Source organism: Dermochelys coriacea, chromosome 17, assembly GCF_009764565.3.
Source record: "Dermochelys coriacea isolate rDerCor1 chromosome 17, rDerCor1.pri.v4, whole genome shotgun sequence".
Lineage (NCBI taxonomy): Eukaryota > Metazoa > Chordata > Testudines > Dermochelyidae > Dermochelys > Dermochelys coriacea.
The window spans coordinates 4,371,988-4,398,082 of record NC_050084.1 but is presented as its reverse complement, the minus strand read 5'-3'; the positions used below and the strand labels follow the sequence as shown (position 1 = coordinate 4,398,082).

At 48.4% G+C, this 26,095-nt stretch overlaps 3 protein-coding genes across 8 annotated transcripts in view; 1 reads left to right on the top strand and 2 right to left on the bottom strand.

Annotated features, from left to right (window-relative positions):
• The window catches only part of VPS53 (VPS53 subunit of GARP complex), a 90,140-nt gene extending 88,507 nt beyond the window's left edge, over positions 1–1,633 (bottom strand). For 2 of the 4 annotated variants that reach the window (XR_006276197.1, XM_043499349.1), the window contains exon 1: positions 1,399–1,552. Coding sequence is in view for 2 of the 4 variants with exons in the window: in XM_043499349.1 (XP_043355284.1) it covers positions 1,399–1,482 (84 nt within the window). In the remaining 2 variants the exon portion in view is untranslated. Of the gene's footprint in view, positions 1–1,398 lie in introns of all 4 variants that reach the window. The other 2 variants (XR_005289315.2, XM_038375539.2) reach the window with 2 other exon arrangements.
• Positions 1,634–5,978: 4,345 nt separating this feature from the next.
• On the top strand, positions 5,979–19,895 carry TLCD3A (TLC domain containing 3A). 2 transcript variants are annotated; one of them, XM_038375406.2, is made up of 6 exons: positions 5,979–11,957; positions 13,311–13,394; positions 15,834–16,041; positions 17,058–17,153; positions 17,843–18,139; positions 18,931–19,895. In XM_038375406.2, exons 1-5 carry the CDS (start codon positions 11,836–11,838, stop codon positions 18,110–18,112), a joined length of 780 nt encoding a protein of 259 aa, XP_038231334.1. In that variant the 5' UTR covers positions 5,979–11,835; the 3' UTR covers positions 18,113–18,139; positions 18,931–19,895. The 2 variants fall into 2 exon arrangements, with proteins under 2 accessions (XP_038231334.1, XP_038231333.1); XM_038375405.2 differs by having other exon boundaries at positions 17,843–19,895.
• A 503-nt stretch (positions 19,896–20,398) lies between these two features.
• GEMIN4 (gem nuclear organelle associated protein 4) overlaps positions 20,399–26,095 on the bottom strand; it is a 7,248-nt gene continuing 1,551 nt past the window's right edge. For both annotated transcript variants that reach the window (XM_038375396.2, XM_043499346.1), the window contains exon 2: positions 20,399–23,778. In XM_038375396.2, the coding sequence (XP_038231324.1) occupies positions 20,591–23,778 (3,188 nt within the window). In that variant the 3' untranslated portion in view covers positions 20,399–20,590. The remainder of the gene's footprint in view (positions 23,779–26,095) is intronic.

Genomic DNA, 26,095 nt, shown 5'->3' with positions numbered 1-26,095 from the left:
AATACTGTTCCTTTAACTCAGTCCTTGCAAGCACTTTAAGTCCCTTTAAAGTGTCACTAGCAGAAAAAGGCACAATGAGACCCAGTAGTTGGAAACTAAAGTGAGTCAAATTCAAAAGTAAGGTGCAATTTTTTTTTTTTAAACCAGTGAGAATAATTATCCATTGAAACAACTCAGAGACATGGTGGATCCTCCAGACTGGCTATTGTTCTAAAAGATATGCTAAAACTCAGAGAATATTGGATGAGGTTCTTTAGTCTGTGTCATGCAGGAAATCGGACTAGATGATTATAATGATCCCTTCTGGCCTTAGCATTTATGAATCTATGAAATGCAAAGTATTATTATTACAGCCAAGTTCCAGTTTCCATTAGACCTCAGGATTAATTTAGCTACTCTCAAGGTTCTCAGTGAAAATGGTTCAACTGTTCAGAATCAAGTTCCCCTCTTCCACCCATCCCATGAAAAAATCCCAAAGTGTCAGGGATATTGCTTTAAAAAAAAAACAAAAAAAACCATTAACCTCACAGAATAAATGACACCCACAAGAACAATGACAAAGAAATGCTGCTGCCTTCCTTATTGTTGGGTGCTGTGCATCCCTGCAGCTGCATCAGTCTCCATCATCCCCTCTAGCTCATTCAAAGAAAGTCTGCAACTTAACTTGTTAACTTTAACACCCAAGAGGGTCATCTGACTGATGTGTTGTGAGGCAGCTCCCATTCCCTGCCTCTAGGTTTTCACCTACGACAGGTTGCTGTTCAGACACAAAGGGTGAAATCCTGGCCCAAGAGAAGTCAATGTGAATTTTGCCATTGCTTCCAACAGGGCCAGGATTTCACCGCAGGCTGTTGCTAATCCCATTGCATCTCCTTTGGAGCACAAAGAATTTTAAGGTACATCTGAGGACTCTGGCTCCAGGAGGGTATGTGTGGGCTGCTCATTGAAAAGGGTTGTGACTGCCCTGAAGCATGCCTCTGCAAACCAATGGCCTCCTTTGAAAGGGTTGGACAGGACGAAATCTCTCCAAGATCCAAATCAGCCAGGGGATTCTTTTGTGGTTTACTTAAGCCTATAATGGTTGATAAAAACCACACGCAGGTTGGCTCCCTCCACAGACCAGGCCTGAAGCAACAGGGGGGAAAGGCTGAGGCATGGACAGACCTTTATTTCCTAGGAAAGTTAATGCTACCTGAATGATGATAAATTAATCTAAGATTCCACCAGAATCTCAGCCCCCATCCCAGAGAAGAGCAACCCTGCCCCCCCCCAGGGGAGAGCATTCCTGTGTCCCCCCCCAGGGGAGAGCGTCCCTGCCCCGCCCCCCACCAGCCCCCCCAGGGGAGAGCGTCCCTGCCCCGCCCCCCCAGCACCGCTCAGCCCCGGCCCGGCCCTCACCTGCTCTATGGCCAGCTGCACCTCAGGGGCCAGCAGCAGCACGGCCTCCAGCTCCGCCACACACTCCAGCTCGTCCTCCTCCATCCCGGCCTGCCCCGCGCCGCTTCCGGGAACGGCGGGACGCCGGGACGCAGGAGGACTCTGGCCAACCAGCGGCCGCCCCGCAGGCTGGCGCCCGGCTCGGGGGCGGGGCAGCCTGGCCTGGGGGCGGGGCTGGGGTCGCGAGTGACGAGGAGCGGGAAGGGCAGTGAGGGGGATGGGGCACTAGGTGGCAGTGCAAGCACTGGAGAGGGGGAGGGGCAGGCAGCACGGGAGTGGGGGGCAGGGGGCTGGCAGCACTGGAGGAGGAGGGAGCACTGGGAGCAGGGGGCTGGTAGCACTGGAGGAGCAGGAGGGGGCAGTGGGTTGGCAGCACTGGAGGAGGAGGAGGAGGGAGCACTGGGAGCAGTGGGCTGGCAGCACTGGAGGAGCAGGAGGGGGCAGTGGGTTGGCAGCACTGGAGGAGCAGGAGGGGGCAGTGGGCTGGCAGCATTAGAGGAGGGGGTGAGATGCTGTGCTGGGGGCACCAGGTGGGATTTCTGGTATTGTGTGAAGGTCACATACCAGGAAAAAGACAAACCTTTACTTAGCAGTGCCCTTGCTTTGGTGTTAGAATTTGGAGTGGCCGGAAAGACTCCCACGGGGAACAGGATCAGACCCTCTGAGATGTTATCATTACTAAACTTGAAAGGTGAAGTGAGTTGCCCCAGGTTGGGAATTACGGATAGAACTGGGAATTGAACTCCTGTCTCCCAGTGCTGTATTCAGAGCACTCTTGATAATAAAAGACACATTTTCCTTATAATGAGCCTTCATTTATCAAAAGTCCATTATTTCTCCTGGTGCTAGAATGCTCAGGCTGGCCCACCACCTCACAGCGCTAATGAAAATCTGTTTGTCTAGATTACATATTTCTTCACATAATTATTTCTGTCTTAAATCCTGATTTCATGTAGCACAGCAGAGCACTTGTGAGTTGGACTCCAGCAGAGATCCCAATTCTTATGATTCCTTGTATGGTGCCCGTTCCACTAGGCCACACTACTGCGTCCTCCTCAGAAAGGGTGAAAACACAAGCATCAGAACCAGGTTGTAAGCACTAGGATTTGAGATGGGGGGGAAAAAAAACAACACATCTGTCTATAAGGCTAAACCACCATGATGAGTAGTCCATGGAGTCTGGACCTCCTGTTATAATTCCCTGCTGGATGATACTCCTCACCAGTGCAGACAAATGCAAACTTCCCTGTGTGGCGTTCTTTGGCCAACAAGCTCGACTACTCGTTAGTTTCTAACTCCACTGCTCACAGATCTTTGGCTGCACTCTGGCTTTGTTTAGTTTCAATTTTACATGGTGCTGACTCTCCCATCTTGCCAAGGTAGCACTCTCAAAACCTGTTGTTAGCAATGAAAGTCAGAAACTCAAGGGTCAGGGCCTGATTCTGAAAGCTGCTGAGTACGTTCATCTCCCATCCACTTCATTTGAACAGACTATGCTTAGGATCTGGCTCTTAATGCTGCATGGCTCCTAGGCCAAGAGGCTCAGTGGGAGTTAGATGCCTACATACCTTTGAGGATCTGGGCCTCGGGGCCTGACCTAGCTATAGTTGTGACACACCGACAACCTGTAATATCCTAAATGAATTTTATTGAATGAAGTTAAACCTTATTGAAGTAGAGTGGTTAATCCTTTTAGGGGACTATTGTATTAAAAATGCAATTGTGCATGTGTGATTGTGGCAGCGTTCTCTAGTTGGAGGGGGAGGCTAATGTACTTCCTTTGTTATCAGCCCTTTGAAACCACCCCGGAGAGGTGTACATATACTAGTTCAAACTAGATTGTCTGGGGACTAACAGACAAAAAAAGGCTTTTTGGATAAATAGCCTAGTTTTAAACTGGCTCAGGGCTTTCCTCCTGATCCAGCAAATGGACAAGTCTCCTGATCCATGGAGGACCCCAATCCTTGGGGGAGGGCTGAAAGGACTTGGCAGTTGTTCTAAGCTGAAGCTGTGATGAACTTGAGACCACAAAGGAAACACTGGCTGGGGTGTCAAAGGACTGCTCCTGCCAGAGCTCATGGTAGAATGGGGTTGGGGCCTGGTAAGGTAATTAGCATGGAGGTAGGTTACTTTATTGTTTTTGAACATGTTTCCTCTGTAGTGCTTTTACCTGAAGAATAAAATAGGCTTGCTTAGAAAGACCTTGGTAGTAACTTACAAGTGTTGACAATGACTCTTGTCAGTCTCCGAAGAGAAAGCAAGCAGGCATGCTTGGGCAGCCTGTCACTGTCAGGAATCACACAGTGAAGGCAGGTTTCAGAGTAGCAGCCGTGTTAGTCTGTATTCGCAAAAAGAAAAGGAGTACTTGTGGCACCTTAGAGACTAACAAATTTATTAGAGCATAAGCTTTCGTGAGCTACAGCTCACTTCATCGGATGCATTTGGTGGAAAAAACAGAGGAGAGATTTATATATACACACACATACAGAACATGAAACAATGGGTTTATCATACACACTGTAAGGAGAGTGATCACTTAAGATAAGCCATCACCAGCAGCAGGGGGGGGAAAGGAGGAAAACCTTTCATGATGACAAGCAAGGTAGGCTAATTCCAGCAGTTAACAAGAATATCAGAGGAACAGTGGGGGGGGGGGGAGAAATACCATGGGGAAATAGTTTTACTTTGTGTAATGACTCATCCATTCCCAGTGAAGGCAGGGAACAGTGCAGCATCGGAAACCCCAGTCCAAAGGGAGAGAAATACAGGTCTCCCCTCAAAAAGGCTCAGGAGCTGGAAGCCTGAGAGTGGGGCCCTTACTGGACCACTCAGGAGAAGTACAGGTGCAGGGGCCAAGAACAGTGATAGTATTTACTCCTGTGAAAAGTCCCAAAGATTCACGAAACACTTATATGCATGCTTCATTTTTGCACAAGAGTAGTCCCACTGAGTCCATGCAATTGTGTGTGTGCGCACGCGCGCGCACGCATAGCCTGCAGACCTCACACACTAAGACCTTTATCCTACAACAAACCTATTAAGCATATTGTCCTGCAGCGATTCTCAAACTGGGGGCTGTGGAACACCTGCTGGTCACATGGTTTGATTTTGCCTCTTTCCCAGCTGCTATATTGTATTAAAAGTAGATAAACCTATTTCAGACTTTCCCAGTATGACATGCCCATGTTGCAATTGCATTAGTTGCCCGCAGGGTGGCTATATTCTACAATTAGGAACAGAAGGGGGAACTCTGTGAAAGAACTCTTGCAGTTTTCAGAGTGGGTATCAGCAAAAAGAACGAGGAGTACTTGTGGCACCTTAGAGACTAAGTGCAGTGTGGTTCCCATTCCAGGAAGGTTTGAGAACCCTGCCGTAATAATAAATGTAACCCTTTATTTCTGACATGCCACTTCAGAGATGGATCAGGAATTGCTCAATGATCAAAATCACAGTACACCCAGAGCACAGTTAACTCACAACACTTGGCTTGCTCATCTGACTCTACAGCTCCTCCCCATCATTAACACTGCCTCTCCACTCCCGCTCCCTCTTGCTTACTGTGTCAGAGCCCTCACCTGGCAAGTTACCACAGCTACCGTTGTTAGCATTAGGCCTGCTAGCAGCTCTTACACAGTTCCTTCATCTACCCCACCTTAGTTAGTCTAGCCTCTTCCAACATAACCCCTGTTCATCCAAAAAACTCATGTTAATTTTCACTCCCCACCACCACCACCTTTATTTCCCCAAACTTTCTGAAAACCAAAGAGGTTAAATTTCATCTATATGTAACACCAAACACGTGGCCTTGGACTTCGTAACCCTCCCCAGAATTGCTTAGAAGATAACACTGAACACACAATTGAACAGTAACAGTTGATGGAAAGCAAAGATTGTTATCAATGAAACATAATCAGAAATGCACACTGTGTCACAAGTGTACTTTTGTTCTCCCCCAATAATGTGAAATGCTGAAAGTAATATAGAAAATGGGGAAAGCAAATTAGCATAAAGATTGCCTATAAACAAATACAGATTTATATTGCAAATATAGAAATAAAAATAGATGGGATTCTCCTGTCTGTCCTGAATTATTTTAATCCTGGGATTTGTTTGCTCCTGTCACTTTGGAAAATGAATTTCTTTGTTTGTTCACAGGACTTACACAATATGGGCAGCCACAATACATGTTCCTGCATGCTGCTGCTTCAGTGCTTCAGACCCAATATAGACTAACTTTCAGAGGTACAGTTTAAATGAGCTGGATTTATGGACTTGTTAAATGGACATTTTCACTTAAACATAATTGAAACAATTTTCCCAATCTAGTATAGCAGCCAATCCCACAACCATTACTCATTGACCTCAGTGGGGCTACTCACCTACATAAGGGCTTGATCCAAAACCTGTCAAAGTAAAGGGAAAGGCTCCCATTCACATGAAATTCAATAAAGACTAATGAAAAGTGCTCCACTTAAGAAGGGACAATCAGTTGCACACATTCAAAATGGGAAATGACTGCCTAGGAAGATTTTGTTACATTTACATGGGTTTATTACAAGGTGGTGAGAATAGACCAGGAGCAGTACAAAAATTATTGGAACAGGAGCTCACTTGTGCTCCTAATACAACCAAAATCTGGATGGGGAATAACTCTGATGATCAATACACTATTTACAAAACATCCAGGGAAGTGCCTGACACTTTTATTCAAGTTTATTTACAAACTGATTTCATTACCTCATGTGTCAGGTTTGCTTTGGCTGATCTCTACACAGATTTATAGCAATATCAAAGAAAACCTCACTAGAGAGGAAGCTTTATCTAGTGATTAAAGAAGGGGGCTGTGAGTCAGGGTAAATGGACATGTTCTCAGCTCTGTGTTCTTGTGCAAATTAGTTAACTTATTTTTGTGCCAGCTGTCTTGCCTGTCAAATGGGGATGACCCAAGTGGCTAGTCAAATTTTGGGGCCCAGTTGGAAAGAGAAATTGATGGAGTCTGGTATTCTCTTGATGTGATCTTGTTTATTTGAAAGGAATCTACAAAGTCTTGTTTCTCCAAACACAAGAGGAACTAAGAACAAAAGGAGCAGTTTCTCAGCTTACAGCTCCAAGCCTCTTTAGTCAACACCAGACTCAAAACCGCATTCTCTCTAGCTTTTTCCAGGGTCATACTTCACTCGCAGGTTTCTACTTGGCTTTCTTGCTTTTCGCCTCTTCCTTTCTGTCTCTGTTCTCAGTTTCCAATTCCACTTGGTCACTCACAATACACAGTGAAACCCCCTGCCCACATGCTGCTTGTTTCTGGGCAGACTCTGATAGGCCTTAGGGGTTTTAGGGGCGGCCCCTTAATGGTCTCTTACAATTATTTTAAATTAAGCATATATTCACACATCAATTTGAATGCAGTTTTAACTCAGTCCCTAACAAGGGGTCTGTCTATGCTACAGCAGCACAGTTATGGCACTGTAGTGCCACACCGTAGATACTTCCTACATCAACAAAAGGGGTTTTCCCCATCAGTGTAGGTAATCCACCTCTCCAAGGGCAGATTTACACTACAGGGTTAAGTCGACCTAAGTTACGCAACTCCACCTACATGAATAACGTAGCTGGAGTCGACATACCTTAGGTTGACTTATTGCGGTGTCTACACTGCACTGGGTTGACTTACCTTATGCGTCTCATTCCGGTGGAGTATCGGAGTAAACAATCGGAGAACAAAAACAAAAGGAGAGCAATCGGCAGTTGACTTAGCAGATCTTCAACCTAGCCATATCTACACTGGGGTCTAGGTTGGCCTAATTACAGTGCTCAGGAGCAATCCCAGAAGCCTTTTTCAACTCTGAAAATGTTATATCGCTCTGCTGACCACTGAAATGGCTTCCTTTCTTTACTATTTGCTACTTGTCAGAAACATTCAGCAAACCAACAGGGATCAGTTCTTGTTTCAGAACAAGCAGCGCTTTAACAGCTAAAGGTATGTCTACACAGCAAAACAAACAAAAAAAACCAACACAACCCCATGACACAAGTCTCAGAGCCTGAGTCAGCTGACCTGGGCTCCTGCTGTGGCAATATACACATTCCGGCTTGGGATGGAGCCTAAACTCTGAGACTTTCCCCCCTCACTGGGTTTCAGAGCCCAGGCTGCCACCCATACATCTACACTGTTATTTTTAATCCTGCGGCACAATCCCTCATGAAACTGAATCAGTTGACCCTGGCTCTGAGACTCACAGCCAGAGGCAGGGTTTTTTTTCTGTGTAGACCCTTTGATTCCTTCGAGACCCTGGGTCTCAAAAGAAGGTTTCAACCACTCCCACTCTTCTTCTTGCTGGAAAGCCACAATTCCATGTAGCTGTTATAATGGTTATGGGGCAGGACAACTGATTCACTGCAACCCAATTGCCTATAAACTATCTTTAAAGGGATTGCCACAGACTGAATTTGTAAGACATCTTTCCTGCCATTAATTACACAGTTATTAGCTCATCTACTATTTCAGTCATCAAAACTTCTTGCTCAAATTTCAGAGATCCAATCTTCTAATCCAATTCTAGGAAAGGTGCCCCATGCCCTAGTCATTGTCTCTGTTTGAGATTCATGAGGTGGTTCATTTTTGGATCCCCTATTCCCTAGCCTTTTTAGCGTATCTAGTCTAATAAGTTATGTTTGAGCCTGCATCAATCATCCCTATAATTATTCCATAACATCCTGTTATGCACTCAATAGACAACCTTCCATTCTTGTTGTTCAACTGCCCAGATCTAAACAAAAACTGTGGGGCTAATTCTCATACCACCAAGCTTTGCCCCTCCAGCTTAGTGTCTCCCCTGGCTCCCTGATTTCCTGAAAAGGGAGAGAGACTTTCACTACACACTTGCAACAGCCTGCCTTCCCCCAATGTATAATTTTTGTAGCCAGTTTTGTCACAATACCCACATTTAACTTCTTCCCTTTAAATTTTTGCCAATTTTCCTTATTTTAGAAACCACGTTTATCTTTTGTTGTAATTGTTCATCATAGTCACAAACCAGATAATAGATTAGAATCCCCTCTATCATCAGATATATTAGACACAGAACTGTACTTACAGGACTCATGGTGATCCACTTCCATCTTCCTCATTAGCAGCTGCTTCCTCTTTTCGACAACCACTGCAAGAAAAGATTCAAGTTCTGTGGCAAAGTCCACAGCCTCTCGGAGTGTCTTTGCCACCTTTTGGTGATCTTTGTAGGCAAGTCCAAGTCTCACCGAGCATCTATAAATTGGTCCCTCACTGGTTTATACTGGAAGGTCTCAGCGGTATCTGAGTGTCCTAAGAACACAAGTCTCCGCAGGTCCTCTGACAGTTCAAGTGGGGTTTCTTCTTTCCCCCTTTTTCTAACTCTTGGTTCTTGCCCTGGCCAGCTCAGATAGATAGCTATTTCCAAACCATATGTCCATGGCTTGTTGTACCAGGTCTGGATAACTCAGTCTTTTTTGTGGGATTAAGTTAAGAACATAAGAACGGCCATATTGGGTAAGACCAAAGGTCTATCTAGCCCAGTATCCTGTTTTCCAACAGTGGCCAGTGCCAGGTGCCCCAGAGAGAATGAGCAGAACAGGTCATCATCAAGTGATCCATCCCCCGTTGCCGATTCCCATCTTCTGGCAAACAGAGGCTAGTGACACTATCCCTGCCCATCCTGGCTGATGGCCATTGAACTGGTTGCTAGCAACCCCCCTTTCTATCCCTCCTCCCTACCGTTAATTTGAGCCATAATGGCTTGAACTAAAGGAGCCTCCCAAGGAGTTTTTCCCTTAAAGGTAGTGGGGCTTTTGCATTATCTGAGCTGAGACAATCCAACCTCTTCACTCTGGCCCTCTGTAGATGACAAATGGTAGAAAACTGTTGTAAATGTCCAGTCCTATCTAAGTCTTCCAGCTGGCTCAATTCCTCATCCAGGAGCTGCCTTGGATAGTGGTCATTGACTCTTCGATTTCCTCTGTAGCTCATCTCAGTGGGCAAGTTCCAGGTTGGCTAAAGTTTACTTGGTCTCTACCATTTAAATGGAAAACCTTCTGGTCTATGGCAGTCTGATTGCAGGTCAACTCATCAGTCTCTTTTACCATTCTCACCTGGTCATGTTGTGGCTGGACTTCCTAATCTGTTTGGATGCTTTGTATTTGTTGCTCCAGGAGAGACTTCGTCTCTGCCTGCAGGTCATCTTTCTGGCACACCTTCAGATGCTGCTTTAATTCCTTCTGTGAAGCCTCCATCTTCTGTTTTAGGTCTTGTTTTAAAACTCACTGCCCATTTTTGATTTTTGCAAGTACCTCCATTACTTGCTCTATCTTGGTTCAACAGTCATACCAGTTTACAGACTCTCTCACCTCAGAAATTGAATCCCATGTTTAACACCAAAGTTGCCTCTTTTGGACCGGAACCAACTAGTCCAATTTTGGAGCCCTGGGAAAGTTCCACTTGGAAGCAGAAATTGATAGTATCTGGTATTCTCTTTGATGCAATCTTGTTTATTTACAAGGAATGTACAAGTCCTGCTTCTCAGAACACGAGAACTAGAAACAAAAGAAGCAGTTTCTTAATTTACAGTCCCAAAGCCCCTTTAGCCAACATCAGACCAAAAGCTCTCTAGTTTTTTCCAGGGTAACACTGTGCTCGTAGGCTACTGCTTGGCTTTCTTGCTTTTTGACTCTGCCTGCCTGCCTCTCTCTCTCTCTGTTCTCCAGTTCTGCATGCTCTCTCTCACACCTGGTTACAATACCCAGTAGAATTACCTACACCCACATGGTACTAGTTTCTGGGCACACTCTAATAGGCCTTGTTTTAGGGGTAGCCTCTTAATCATCTCTTACAAATAACTTAATTGAAGGGTGTTTTCATACATCAATTTAAAAATGAGGTTTTAATTCAACCCACAACAAGGTTTCCCCTGTCTCACTGGGGTGTTGAGACTAAATTAATTGATGATTCTACTGCATTTTAAGATCCTCAGATAAAGGATGCAATAGAAGTGCAAAGCTATACTATATATTTGAACAGCCTAATCTCTTATCTGGAAAGATGGAGATAATGCTGGTTATGGTACCTCTTCCATTACCACACTGTTATATACTCCCCCCTTTTGATCTTCCTACCATAGTTTCAACCTCAGATTGGTTTGGCAATACCAGAACTTTACATTTGCCTGCAAAGTTTGTGGGTTAAGATGGCCAAACCTGTTTTGCTACTTCTGAGTGCACAACATTACTTGGCAAAGTGGCTCTTGTGAAGATGAGGTTGGGTAGTTGCATAGCCGAATCTCCCACAGAGTTTCCGCTGCATTATTTATTTAATGCTATATGTGGCATCTTACAAACACATTAGAAAATAAAGTCCCTATCCTGCAAAATTTACAGTCCGATGGCAAGAGATAGAAATTATGTCATTAAATGGGGGCAAAAATCAGAGTAGAATGTGCTGGAGACCTCAGGCTTAGGGAAACCTCATTAGGAATGCACAGTATTTTAATGCTGACCATGTTTCATCTCCAAGGCACTTTTACAAACTATCAACTTCAGCCAAGGACGCTTGCAAAATTCTATTCATTCACGTGCCTTTTTTTTTTTTAAACAGGATATAAAATATCACTAGCTTGTTCATCACCGTGGTAAAGAGCAGGGGAGCATATTTGTGCATAGGCTGCTAGTAAATTTTCAGGAGTATTCTGAACGAGTAAATTAATGTTTATTTAGTGGAGGGTTTTTTTTAAACTGGTTTCAGCATAGCTTCAGTGAGAGTTCAGGTCCTAGATAACGTGACTGTAAATAAAGGATCCTATCCTTTGTCGTCATCCCCCTCGAAGTCAGTTGAAGATTTACCATGGTCTTTTCAGCCTTCCACCCACTCACCCTTCAGCAACCTCTGCCACCCCAGCGCTGTGGTAACCCCTGCATGGCTTGCGCTCCCCAGCAGCGCAGAGTTTAACCGGGAACTCCACAGAGTTTCAACGTTCTCCCGGTGGAACGCCGAGGAGCAGCCCAGCGCCACCAGCGTTCTGCGGGCGGAACCCTCCGCTGTACCAACGTTCTCCCGGTGGAACGCCGAGGGGCACCCCGCGCTCCCAGCATTCTGTGGGCTGAACCCACAACACCAGCCCCCCACTGTAACCGCGTTCCACCGCGGGGGGCAGAGGAGCAAGGCCCGGGGAGTGGCTGACCGAGTGGCTGATGGGAGGCGCTAAACCGCCCCCCACCCTCGGCTCTGCTCCTCCTCCCCGCCGCCCGGCCTGCTGTTGACAAACCAGGTGCGGGGAGAGTCCCGCTGGGCATCGGCTGCTGGCGCTCCGGGAGCCCTTCGCCCGGCAGTTATCAGCGCCCAGCCGCGAGCGGGGCGGGGGGGACTCCGCCGAGCTAATGTGGCAAACGCTGGCGATCGCTTCGGTGTTTTTCCCGGGTCTCTTCTTTCTGTCCGTTCGGAGTCTCGGCTGGGCTGCCCCGGCATGGAGCCTCAAGGATCGGATCCTCCTCAGCAGCAGGTACCGGGGGGCATGAAGGGGCGGGGGTCACCCGGAGTCTCTTAGGCGACCGGCTAGGTAGGCACAGCTGGCTGCCAACATCTGGCGCCTGCTGCAGCGTGTGGGAGATCCAGCACAGCACTGCTGGCATGGGCAGTGATGGGCGCATCCAGGACAGGGCAGCGTGTGTGTGAGACATTGATCTAGGACCCAAGGGCATGAGCCTGACACGGGCAGCGTGTGTGTGAGAGGCTACATCTACCTTGATGGTGGCTTGCAGAGTCCAGGCATCGCCTGCTGCGGTGAAAGGTAGGCTGCATCCGCACGTGTCGATGTGTGGCTTCGTGCGGGTGGAGCATCCCGCAGTGGGGGAGGCACTGGCAGCAGGGAGGCAGCGGGACACAACGCTGTTAAAAATAGCCGTGTAGAGAGCCCGGGTAAGGTATGTAGGGCGCTCTACTCACCTAAGCCATGCTTCACCATTTCCACTATTTATACTGTGCTAACTGGGGTGCAGCATCCACTCTACACATAAGTACAGACATACCCATAGATCTAGGATAGAACCGAGCAGCATTCTCCTGACAAGGGCAGAGTGTGCGTGTCCATATGATGGGCACTAAGAACAGAAGAGCTTGTTCCTGACCGGGTGAGACTGTGTGATGCTGTGCAACATCCATCTAGAACAGCACAACATTTCTGACATGGGTACACTGTGTCTATGCAACATGCATCTAGAATAGCGTATCATTTCTGACTTGTGCAGTGTGTGTGTTTTTTACATCTAGAAGAGAATGGCACATTTTTGGTAATCCCCATGTTTGCGGTCTGTGCATCTAAAACATCACAGCATGGGTCTCAGATACACAGTGTGTGTGAATGCAAGACATCCAGAAACAAACAGCATTGTTTCAGCTGTTTTGTTTGTCTGTGTTGTACTGTTTCATACCTAATTGTACCTTTAGAATGCAAACTCTCTGGAGAAGGGACAGTATAACATAGTTCAGCTACTGGGCAAGACCATGTATATTTTAGGAACTATGCATTATTATTTACAGGGAATGTGTTTAGTAGGGCTAGGCCTTGAAAAAAACTGCAGGCTATATTCTCAGCTGATAATAAACGGATGCAACTACACTGATTTCAATAGAGCGGTGTCCGTTTACATCACTCAAGGATCGACATGTTTCTGACACAAACACTGTGTGTGGGAGGAGAGAGGTGCCATCCCCTTTGACGTTATAAGGGTGTAGAGTAGGTATCAAGTAAATGTCCACCTTTTTGTCAGTGATCCCTCCAACCACTGAGGCGCTTTCATTCTAGTCATAGCAAGATTAGCAGGGGTATGATTTTTTTCTTATTTGTCAATTTCAGGATGGTGTCTTCTGTTCAAGCTACCATGGCTACTTTTTCTGGGATCATTGTTGTCCTTAATTGCAAGGATGTGGTACATGACAGGTAATTAAACCTCACCTAAATCACAGCCAGGCTGCGATTTTGCAAAGGCTTTACAAGAATCACTAAAGGAGGTCCTGGACAGGCTGCCCGTAAATAGGTTTTTATGATAAAGAGGAAGGGTATAAAAAGTAGCTAGGAATAAACTTCCTGTGTTCTCCTTCCCTCACACTTCAAATGCTGGAGGAAATGCTCCAGTACAGCCATTCTTTGAAAAGCGGTGGCTTTTGGAATGCTCTCAGACACCGTTATACCATTCTCTTTAAAATGGAAATGGGGTAAGGGAATCTCCCCCACCCCGATGCATTTTAGATTTTAATTTGCTCAGTTGGACAAAAAGGAAAAACGAGGACATCATTTTCCCAACAGATATTAAGCCGGGGGTCTCAAACTCAAATAACCCCAAGGGTCACATGAGGACTAGTACATTGGCCCGAGGGCTGCACCACTGACCCCCGCCTCCACTCCACCCCTTCCATGAGGCCCTGCCCTTGCCCCACCTCTTCCCTGAAATCCCCACCCCAACTCCGCCCCCTCCCTGTCCCCAGGGGATGCAGGAGGGATGCAGGGTGCTGCAGGAGGGCTCAGGGCAGGGTGGGGCAGGGGGTTGGGGTGCAGTAGGGGGCTCAGGGCAGAGGGTTGGGGTGCAGGAGGAGTGTGGCAGGGGGCTCAAGCAGGGGGTTTGGCTGCAGGAGGGGTTCGGAGGGCGGGTCCAGCCTGGTGCGCACCGGACACAGGGCAGGCTCCCTGCCTGCCTTCCCTGCCCCCGCGCCGCTCCGGGAAGCGGCCAGGACCTGGGGAGGCCCAGGGGTCTGTGTTTTGCCCTGGCTGCTCCTCCAGGTACCTCCCCTGAAGCTCCCATTGTCCCCAGTTCCCCATGACCGGCCAATGGGAGCTTCGGGGAAGGTACCTGGAGGAGCAGCCAGGGCAATCCACAGACCCCTGTGTGTCCCCCCCCCCCCAGGTCCCGGCCGCTTCCCGGAGCGGCGGGGGGTCAGGGCAGGCAGGCAGGGAGCCTGCCCTGCCTCTGGTGCATGCCGGGCCGGAGCCGCTCTAGGTAAATGCTGGGAGGGCAGGGGCGCCACAGGGAGCTGGCGGGCCACAGAAAATAACCATGCAGCCGCGGGCCACGTGTTTGAGACCCCTGATCTATAGGCAAAGAATGATTATTTCATTACTGGTACCGTGGCCCTTCTCAGAAGCCCTGACCAGGACTGGGGCCGCATAGTGCAAAGTGTTGTACAAATACGGAGTTACCGTGGACTGTAATGCTTTAGTTTAATTTCGGTTGTTGGGTTTACTGAAGGGGGGCTGGGCGGTGTTGGGGGCCTGCCGTGATGCACAGGAGGAAGTAGACGAGCTGGTGATCCTGTCTGGCCTGTCCTACTCCCCCTCTGAAATAGGAATGGAAGGGAAACATTTCTTTAGACATCCAGACACCAGAAGCCGTTCAGGCCTTGGAACACAGTCCTGCACAGAAGTTAATCGATCAGTAACATGCCAGCAGTTCTTTGCAAGGCATCGGTTACAGTTATTCCACGTTGTGCAACTGTGACACCAAGATACATTGAGAACCGGCTGCCACATGCGGCTGTTTCCCCAATAACCACACATCTTGGGGGATTTTATTGCCTAACTAAAATACTCTGCAGCTCTCTCAGACCTGGCAGGCAGAGATCTCAAAAGTAACTCACAGGGATTAACTCAGGGATCCCAAAGTGCTTTCCAAACAGTAATGAATGTGGACTAGGTAAGCACTCTTATCCTCATTTTACTGATTGAGAAACCAAGGCACAGCAATGTTACAAGCCTAGTTCTACAAGCCACACTAGGTAGCATTTACTGGTGCCCCATCTGAATTCATGAGACTGCTTCTGAGCGTAAGTGACTCTCCCTTCAAGCAAGGGCTGAAGAGCTCAATCTTGTAAGGTGCTGCATCAGGACCAGAGCACTCAGAACCTAGCAGGACACTGGAGCTGCCTGCTAACCTGCGGCAATGCTGAGGTAGCTTCTCAGCTAGTTAGAGCTCAGGACTCCTGGGTCCTGTTCCTGGCTGTGGCACTGACGTGACCTTGGATAAGCAGCTTTGTCTCTGAAAGCCTCAGTTTCTCTGTCTGTACAGCAGGAGGGCGATACTTTCCTACCTTTGGGAAAGTGCTGTGAAACCCTCTGACAGGAGATGTTCTGCAGGGCAGCAGGCACATCCTAGCTTTTGAAGTAAAGGTTGAACAAAATTGTAATGGAAATGTGAGCAACAGGGTAAAGTGGGTGCTCACAGCAGGGGTTGGCCTATTAGAGGCAAGTTTTCCTTTTGGCCTTGCAGACAATGGAGATAAAACTGGAGCATCACGCTGGTGAGCCAGGCGCCTCGATCTCCTCCATCTTCCAGCCATCCACTTGTGCACGAAGCTATGATAATGCGAGATCACTTCCTCTCCTTAGGTACTGGCTTGCAGTAGAGTATGTTTGGGTCATCGTCCCGTACATGATCTATGATGTATATGTCATGTACCTCTGCCACTGGCACAAAAGCAAAGACACCTCGGAGAAGAAGCATTCGCTGGCCAGTGTGAGGAGCTTCCTGGAGAAGGATCGCCTCATGGTGACGCACCATCTCTTCATTCTTGTTATCCTCACACCCGTCGCGCAGGTAGGGGCAGCGATCGGGATTACCAGTCTAATCAAACGTAAGACTGAGAGAGACAGTGAAGCGCTCACCTGGTTCCAGACTGGGAGCAACGCCTGGGCACATGGTGCCCTCAGTTGTGGTCTTTGTTGATTCCCATTACCTCCTGGGTGGTCTCTAAACACAGGAGTGAAATCCTGGCTCGAAAGACATCCATGGGAATTTTGCCCTGGATTTCACCCTTGATTGTCCCCCACTGCAGTAGCCAGACTCCCCACACCCAGCTCCACCTCATCATCCACTTCACTCTGCTCCTGAACCCTCCGTGCAGCCTCATGGTCTCCCCCCATCCACCATTGCTCCAGGGCACCTTCTTCCACCTGGGATCAGGGGGGCTGGAAGAGTTTGTATAGTGGGGGTGCTGAGAGCCATTGAACCAAACTGTAAACCCTGCATATAATGGAAACCACAAATCATGGGGTGCTGCAGCACCCCCTGCACTCCTAGTTCCAGCACCTATGCCTGGGAACTCAGGGGACACCACATCTCTCCCATTTAGGACATTTCACAGACTGACTAGTAGGTGAGACTCTAAAGATGGGACTGCCAAAGTCCTCCACTGCCTTTCCCAGAGTCTACAAGCAGTACATGCCAAGCTCTACTCCTAGACTTATTCTGAATTTATCAGGACTGAAACCAGTTTAGTCTGAACATAAAATTTAGTCAAGTGGAAGCTTTAATCGGTCTGTGTACCTTGGGTCTGTATCTGTCACCATCGATTAGTATCATCTTCAACAAGCTTAAAAATCTTTGCTTCCAAGTCCACCTCCTGGGGGGAGCCATCTGGACCCAATAGAGAAGCTGCGATCCCCATGGTAATCCTTCAAGTTACCTTCCTTCCAGCTTTGTTCAGGAGGGGCATGAGCCAACGCCACTGAAAGCATTGGGAAGCCTCCAGTTGGCGTCAGTGGGAGTAGGACTGGGCCCCATTTGGCCACAAAGGAGAAGGTCCCTGCACTAATCACTCTGGTTATTTCTAGTACCTCAGAGGAGAGCTTGGAGATTTCTTCGTCGGTTGCATCTTTGTGGCAGAACTGAGCACTCCGTTCGTGTCACTGGGCAAAATCCTGATGCAGGTAGGCCTGTCCCATTTGTATCTTTAAAAAGAACGGGGTGGGGTGTATTGTTTTACCCATGCTGCTCTGCTAAATACTGGGATCAAAAAAGCCTTAATGATAAGAGCAAGGTTACCTGGGAAATCCAGCAGTGGTTCTCAACCTTTACCACCCCGGGACCCACCTGGAACTGCTTTCCATCCAACTAGGAGCCCTCTTTCATTTAACATTGTGGGAAAGGCAGGTGGTCAGGATCCCCACATCCGAAAACCCCTGTTTGAAGACCACACTGGCTTCCTAGTTTCCACTTGCTTCCATCATACTGTAGTCAAAGATCGATGGACTAAGTCCTCACTAACGAGTCACCAGCCAAAGAGCAGCAGCTCTCCTCACCAATCCCCTTTATTTAGGAAACCCTTTGTCACCAGTCACCCTGACCACCTTCCTCCCCTCACAGGCCATCCTGTCTTTGTCTCGTCCATGGGCTTGATCCAAAGCTCTCTGGAGCCAATGAGAGTCTTTCCATTGTCTTCTCTGTGTACTAACTCAGGCCCATAGATTATAAGCTCTTTGAGGCAAGGACTGTTTCCCTCCATGCCTGTACATCTCCATGCATTACAGTACTGCACGGATAATAATCAGTGACATAGATATGGACATTCACTCTTTATATGCAGCGTTTACCCCCCCTCCCTCTGGTTTTTTTGCAGCTAAAAATGCAGAACACGCTCCTGCACAAGGTGAATGGGATTCTCATCCTGGTGACGTTCTTCCTCTGCCGGATCGTCCTCTTCCCGTTCATGTACAGGGCCTACGCCAGGCACACGGGGATCCCCATCTACATGGTGCCTTTCCACATCCCCATGCACTGCAACGTGGCCAATGCCTCTCTCATCGCCCCACAGCTCTACTGGTTCATGCTGATCTGTAAGAAAGCTGTCCGACTCTACAGCAGTTCACCGTCCGACAAGAATAGATAATTGCCGGCAGAGGCTGCAGACCACAAGGTTTGAGACTAAGCCAGCATCCTGGCTCTTCTCCCAGCTTCCTTGCCATTAAAATCAGTGTTGTAGGTCCCAGGTTGGGACCGGAACATCATTGTCCATTAGTATTAGGAGGCCCTTTTACTTTAAAGCAGCTGTGTTGTCTCCGCTGCAGTTCAGGGAAGCAGCACCAGCCTGTTACAGAAGGACTTTCTTTCTGTAACACTCAAGTATCCTGTGTCCTTCTGTTTGGGGGGGAACCCAGCTAGCGGGAGTGTTACGTAGGTGAAGCGCTAAAGAGCCTCGCTGTGGTCAGACTCTCTAGCTATTGGTCAATGAAATGCTAAAGAGGAGAGAGAGGAGGCAAGAGGGTTTGTTATAAATATTCTGGTCAATTAATAGGCGACATTGGCATTGAAAGACTATGGCACAGACCCAGACCTGGCAGCAGTGGGTGCAACGCCCACAGAAGACTCTGGGCCAAATTCAGTGGTGTGGGTAACCTGTGGGGTGTCACTGGTGTGATTTAGCATTTGGTGGTTGTGGAAAACCAAGGTGTCTTCCACACTAAGGGGCAGGTTCACCTTGTTCAGGTTTGGAGTTATTCCGATTTACACCCTTCCAGCTCAGAGCAGAATCTGGCCCTGGGGGAACAGAAAAGGGGGTGATATTCTGAACAGTCTGCTCCCCTTACGCTGCCCTTGTGCCATGGTGAAATTTGGTCCATTGCCTCTGGGGAAGTTTCTAGTTGCTGCTAAGCACGAGTTTGTCCCTTGGCCACACTCCATGCAGACCTAAGTGCCATGTTTCCCCAGGTCTGGGATTACACAACCACTAACTCAGCCCTGATGAAAAGAACCAGAGAGAAGAAACTGGAGCTAGGAATTATAGGTGAAATGCAACAAGTTGCTGGAGTTGGCAGCACCAAAACAGTGGTCACTGACTGACACCCTTAGTCTAGTCCTACACCAACACTGATGTGGGCCCACAGTATCTGCTGCACTGACTGACTGTTTCCCCTGACCCTGCTTAGTACCACACCCCCTGCAAGACCAGCCCCAGACTGCAGCATTTTGCTTAATGCCGAGACCCAGATCTTTCTGTGGACTAAAGACACTAGCAGGTGCAGAAGCAAAACACCAACCGCTCTGAGCACAGACCGCTGATGGACAATCACCATATGCACAAGAAACACCAGGACAGTCACTGGCTCTTTGTAACCTTTGGTGCTAGCACCAACAGGCTGCATTCATCCCTGGAGAATAACTCCACAGAAGTGAGCAACTCTACCAGGGGCAAATCTGGACCTTACGTATCTGTGGAGCAGGGAGTTTACAAAAGGATAGGCTGCCTTGTAGCTTTTATTCAGCCGCTGCACAAGAGCTGAAGACTGTGTTTGAAAGCACTTAGCTCTCCAAACCCTAGTTCCTTCAGGCCTTACCCTGGACATAGTCACATGTTCCTGGAAGATTAATGGAATTGGCTCTTTCCAAGCTTAGCTCTAACAATGTGTCACTGCAATGACTGTCGGATTAGTACTGTGTTTTGTTTTTATTATTATTATTAACTACAAAGGCCAGTCAGATGGAGGGTTTCCACTTTGTAACATGTTCTCAGAGTTGCAGGCATTCTTATCATGCTGTTTTTGTTGCAAATAATTTGCCTTATGTAATGGAAAGGAAAAAAGCCCTTGAGGATTTTAAAATTTGCACTAACATTGCCCCTACTCACTACATTGCCTGTCAGAAGAAAGACCAATAAAGACCTCTTTTCAGAGCCACTACATGGTGAATCTGTCTTGTACAACGTACACTTTCTGTGTAGAGAGGCTCTAGCTGGCTGAGGAGGAGTCAGGGTTACTAGTCTGAATCCAGCTCAGCCCAGAAGCAACCCAAATTCATTACCAAGCTGCTAGAGATTTGGAGGTGTCACTTAATTTTCCCCAGCAGGCAGGTGGTGATGTCACAATCTGCCCATGAGGATCTAAGCCCCATTTGCTGACAGTATTAGCAGGGGGCCCAGTTACTGAATAGCCAATGCAGGCTGAGCTTCTCTGGATTAGAGTTACAGGGCTGCAGGCCTGGTGCAAAACTCCCCAATAGCAAACACAGTAACAAGACATTAAGGCAGATTGGAGTTGCGGGTGCAACAGCTGAAGTGCAAGTCAAGAACAACTAAAATGGAGGCTACTTTAACTGGCAGGTTTCACAGAGGACGCAGACATCAATTTCTAAATGCACCATGACACTCAGGCATTTTAAAAAATACAGCTACAAAACTAAGTCCAAAAGAAAAGGTTTATTATAGATCTTACAAATCTCCAAGTAACTTCTCCTCATCTTTGTAGGGTTTAGGCTCCATTCAACACCGGTGTTTCTCATTCTGTCATGCCTCTGAGCTTTGATGATCCGTGGAGCTGAGACATGCAGTTTCGGTCCAGGTGTAATCTGTGACCTGCTTGCTGCCTGGGATGGCTCACAGCTTGCTCAGCTTCTGCAGCAGCATGGCCCGGAGCTCCTTGTTGCTGACATTGTCGGTGATGGACTCCAGGAAGTGCTTCTCGTTGGCTTTCCTGAGCGCGCTGCTCAGGGACTTGTCGGAGGCACTGAGCGTTTCATATTGCGAGAGGATCTCCAAGGCCAGGACCAGGAGCGGCTCACCGGAGCAGTCATCCGGCAGCATGGCCACCACATGCAGCACATGGCAGAACACCTGGATGTAGATGAAGGACACTTCCTGCGTGGGGTTCTTGTCGTCAGCAGAGTGCCAGTGAGAAAGGGAATCCCTCTTGACTGAGCCCAGCAGGTCGGTGAGGCTGCTGCTGTAGAGTCTCACCACGTGCTGCCAGGCTTCTGCCGGCAGCCAGCTGGAGCAGCTGGAGCTGCACAACAGCTGGAATCCTCTCAAGAAGAGCACAGAGAACTGGAGATAGTGGGCAAAAGGCCTGAAGTTGAGCAGCGGCATGTACTGCACGTACTCCAGAGTATAAGGTACGTGAAGGACCTGCCTGTGCAGCAGGCTTTCAATCACCTGTGTGAGTCTCTTCCATTCGCTGTGGCTGCACCACGGAAGGACCTGTATCAGGGCCACCAGGAATCCTTTGCTGAACAAGTTGACTTCTTCTGGGTTGTCCACATCAACGGTGAGGAGAGAGAGCATTTTCTCCCTCAGCGCCGTGGAGATGCAGCAGCACTCCATCCAGGCCAGGAGCCCACTGCCTGCCCCATATGCCGGGACAGGGCGGGACGTCCACTCATCCTCTGAGAGCTTGCAAATTTCAAACAGGGTAGCCGGGACTTCGTTCTTAAAGTGGTCCCCAAAAAGCTTCTTCAGCCGGAGACCAACAGTCCAGTCCAGCAGCTCGATCTTCCGGTGCAGCCATGCCAGCGACTGGATCCACACTTCTGGGGAGGGGGCAGCTTTCTGCCCCACCACCTCGCAGAGCTGAGAGAGAGTGGTGGCAATCAGGTCTTTGGTCTCCAGCGAAGGGCAGTGCTGGTCCCTGAACCGGTGCCAGTACTTCGTGTAGCCATCCAGGAGCTTGCAGAGGCCCAGAAGGAGCGGGAAGGGGTAGCAGGACTTGAGCCACTGTTCCTCTGAACCGGGCTGGACCTCCAGAACCTTACTGAGGATCTGCAAGCTCAGCTCAATGTGAGCAAAGTCTGATTTCAAATGGGGAAGGACAAAGGCTTTGGTCACCTCTGCAGGGGAGAGGAGTGGATGACCTGAACTTGGCTGCATGAGAAAGGCCAAGAACTCTAGAAACTGCTCCTTTTCCTTAGCAGAGGAGAGTCTCCCCCAAACAGTCTCCTTTAGACATCTCTCTAGCAGGCTGCCTGACTGGTTTGGGTCGTCTCCTGCCTCTTGGAAGCTCAGCGCCGGAAAGGAGCACAGGATCTGCGCTAGGAACTGGTGCGTTCCCAGGTTGACAACAGCGAGGTTGCAGACCTTCTTCACCGTTGCCTCTGGGTGGAGCAGAGCCAGCCTTGCCACAGAGGCGACAGCCTTGGTGAGACCTTGATCTGACGCACTCTGCGTGATCTGGTTGAAAGCCAAGTTCAGCTCTTCTTGAAACCCTTCCATGAAAGTCTTCAAGTTCAAGGACAAGCCCTGCCCACCCCAAGAAGCCAGGACACCTGAGATCACCTTGTTCTTGTCAGGTAGCGGAAGCTCAGTGTAACACTCCAGAATAGTTTTGACCACTTGACTCTGCAGCTCCCTGCTCTCTCTGTTATCGGCAGACAGGCTAAAAGTCACGGTGGTCTCCAGCAATGTCAAGACCAGTTCTGGTTTCTGGAAGAGAGCTTTGTTTTTAACAAGACAGGTGACCCAGTCCTTAGAAAAAGCCCAGGCCTTCTCAGAAGCAAAAATGGAGCACATTTCTGTGTGCCGGTCCATCCTCTTCTCGATAATTGCCATGGCAACCAAAGCCATGGTACTGCTGTCTGAATTCCTGCCTTTCAGCTTTGGATTAATCTTCTTGAGGAAGTCCACAATGATCTGTCCCAATTCTGACACCATTTGCTTCTTGTCCTCACTCAGGTCTCCGGACTTAGCATAGGAGATCAGGTTCTTCCCGAAGGCTGTGAGGCTGTCAAGGAGTCGGTAGCTTTCGTAGCAGATCTCTTTGTGGTTGTTCAGCATACACTGCAGCTCCTCCCCCCAGCCCTGGAGCAAGCTACGGAGGAAGTTCAAGCCAACAAACAGCTCTTCGCTGGACAGCTTGACTACGGACAGCAAGCTCACACTCCTCTCGGCCTCCTTCACTTTCTCCTCCAGACCCTTTCTGTTGTACCGGTTCTCGCTGTCGTCGTTCCAGATGGCGACGACGGATGCAATCTTGTCTAGGTATGCTTTGACAGGCAGCGAACTGGACTCACGCTCTATCACCGTGAAGACTGACAGCAGCTCCACTAGGTTGGCCAGAGCACAGCACTTCATCTTGGGGAGGACGATGCTCCCGGAGATCTGCTTTAGCCCATCGATCAGAACTGTCAACAGGCCAGTGGCTATGAGGGAGCTCTGCAGGGAGAAGGGGTCGCCCTTGAATCTCTTTGCAGGCTGGCAGGGCTCATCTGGAGACTCGGACAGGTGTTGATGGGCCAGAGTGCTGAACATTAGGATCATTTTGTCTTGCTCATCCTCCTTGTGTTTCATTATCTCCCACCAGACATCCAAGAAGAAGGCAACATCCACCAGGGACGTCTCGTTCACAACGTACTTGACAAATAGCTCCAGCTCCCGCTGACGCACTGCTGCGGGCAGCGCCAGCAGCAGCTGCACAAAGAGCCGTGGCGCATTCAGAGCCTTGAGCAGCTCGAAGAGGACGATGTGGTTTATACGCGGGATCATGCTGCCCACCGAGAAGAAGACATCTTCCTTCCACCGTTGGTCAACTGAGGTGGAGCCCACAGAGGACAAGGGGCAGGGGAGGAGGATTTTGGCCCAGATGATGATAACCGCTTTCTTCTTCCACACATTGGGTTGGGGTGGGGAAGAGGAACGGCTGGTGCATATCTCCTTCAAGGCATCGGTTATAGGCTGCCCGACCAGGGGCCAGTCGGATTTGGCCAACTCTGACAACACTTTGGGATGATACAATTTTGCTGCTAGCAGGAATCCGCCATGCAGAATGGTTGTTTCCTCACAGATGTTCAAGGGTCCTGGTTAAAGAGAAGCACACACAGACATAGTAATGAATGCAATTCAATCTGAGAGGAAAGATGCTCTTGTGATTAGACCAGGGCTCAGAAGAGCTGGATTCAATGTTCTGCCACAGCCTCCTTGTTTGACCTTAGGCTAGTCAGTCTGTAAAATGGGGCTAGTAATACTTCCTTTCTCCCATCTTTCTTAACATAAGAATGGCCCTACTGGGTCAGACCAAAGGTCCATCTAGCGCAGTACCCTGTCTTCCGACAGCGGCCAGTGCCAGGTGCTCCAGAGGGAATGAACAGAACAGGTAACCACCAAGTGATCCATCCCCTGTTGTTCATTTCCAGCTTCTGGCAAAGAGAGGCTAGGGATACTATCCCTGCCCATCCTGGCTAATAGCCATTGATGGACCTATCCTCCATGAATTTATCTAATTCTTTTTTGAACCCTGTTATGGTCTTGGCCTTCACAACATCCTCTGGCAAGGAGTTCCACAGGTTGACTGTATGTTGTGTGAAGAAATACTTCCTTTTATTTGTTTTAAACCTGCTGCCTATTAATTTCATTTGATGACCCCTAGTTCTTCTGGGTCACCAAATGAAATTAATAGGCAGCAGGTTTAAAACAAATAAAAGGAAGTATTTCTTCACACAACACATGTACAGTCAACCTGTGGAACTCCTTGGAACTTCTGTTTCATCTCCTTAGACTGCAAGCTCTTTGGATGGGCACTGTCTCTTTCTATGTATACACACAGCACCTAGCATGAGACACTGCTATAATACAAACAGTTTACTTTAACTGACACTGGGGAATGTTAATGGATTGTTAAGGAAATGCTGCAAGGAAGTAAAAGATTCAACCTTCCATCTTATAGGGGGAAAAACAACCCTGCATTAACCGTTAATGCAGCAAGTTCACCAGATCTGGGGATTAGAGAGATGATGCAATTGTCCTGAACTCCAAACAGGAGCACAACACATACCAATTACACACAAAAACATGGTCAGTTTACACACATTGCAGTAGCTCCTTCATTAGCATAGGGCAGCCTGGGAGTGTCAGGGAAAGAGGATTACACAGGCACGCACAACAGCTGGCAGGGAAAGGGAGGTTTTCCACCTGATGATTGTAGTATCAGCCTGTGTTTCTATAGAGCCTACAGTCCCAAAGCAGTTTACAAATTAGACAGCACTGAAATGCAGGTAGGCTAGAGGCAATGAGTACCAACACTCATGCATTGAACACACTACACAACAGTAGGGGGTGGGCTCCGGACACCAGTGCAAACTCCTCCTCTTAGAAAACGTGCCACGGGATTGATATTGCCCACACAGCACAAACAGGGTTCTGGTTTCTAAGATTGCCAACCCCACCACTTCTCTCTCACAGACAAAGAACTCAAGGTTTCTAACCCCCAGAGGAGGAAGGAATCTGTGAAGCTGCCCCTCCACTGCTATGGAGGCAAAAGGTGCATAACGGGGGCTTCTGGGGGGATAGAGGAAGGAATTCGGTGGCCCCATTTCCTAAAGTCTCTGTGTCTGCTTGGCACAGGCCCCTGCTCTGGTGTTGTACATAAATACAGAATTGTGAGACTTTAAGTGTATACAGCACTTTCCAAGAGAGGATCTCATGGGGGTGGGGGAAGCACTACTATCAGGCTCATGTTCACTAGAGGCACAGACAGGTGAAGTCACTCACCCAAGGTCACACATCAGCAGCAATTTCAGACCAATGTACCAGCATGGTGGAATGTTGCACAGTTCTAAAATGTGAGCTGCATTCCCGCACACCCCTGCAAGGATCCTGCATACACATGCCCATCCCAGAGGAAAGGCTAGGCCTTGCTTCCAGGGAAAAGTCACATCTAGAAGTCCTGTGGCTAAAACACAGCCACAAGACAATCATTGATCTGCACTGATCATGCTGTACTCTGCAAATTCTCCTCCTAATACAACATACCCCATTGGCCTAAAGCTTTGGGCTGTAAATCTCCAACGCAGAGATCAAGGTGGCTGGCACTGGATTCCCACAGTAGGTAGGGTTGCCGTGTAGGATGCTGGTGTGTATTTATTACTGGATTTGAATCTTTTCTGTTTACATTGCCTGCTCAGAGAAGGTGCATTGTCCCCTCCGAACAGTTTCCAAACAGCATTACTGGCCACGATATAACGTTCTATGAGAATTGTGGACCTCTTGTCCAGGCAGGTTAACCCTCTGCTCCTCACACACTGTCAACGAGGCTGCAGCAACAGCATGAGCCACAAGAGAAGGAGCAAGGAGGGATTTGCCAGTGTCTTTATCTCATGCATATATATGGAATCGCAA

Coding starts and splice junctions, on each gene's coding strand:
- TLCD3A (XM_038375406.2), top strand. CDS start 11,836: ATGTGGCAAACGCTGGCGATCGCTTCGGTGTTTTTCCCGGGTCTCTTC. Junction 16,042..17,057: donor TCCTCACACCCGTCGCGCAG/GTAGGGGCAGCG, acceptor GGTTATTTCTAG/TACCTCAGAGGAGAGCTTGG. Junction 17,154..17,842: donor TGGGCAAAATCCTGATGCAG/GTAGGCCTGTCC, acceptor GTTTTTTTGCAG/CTAAAAATGCAGAACACGCT.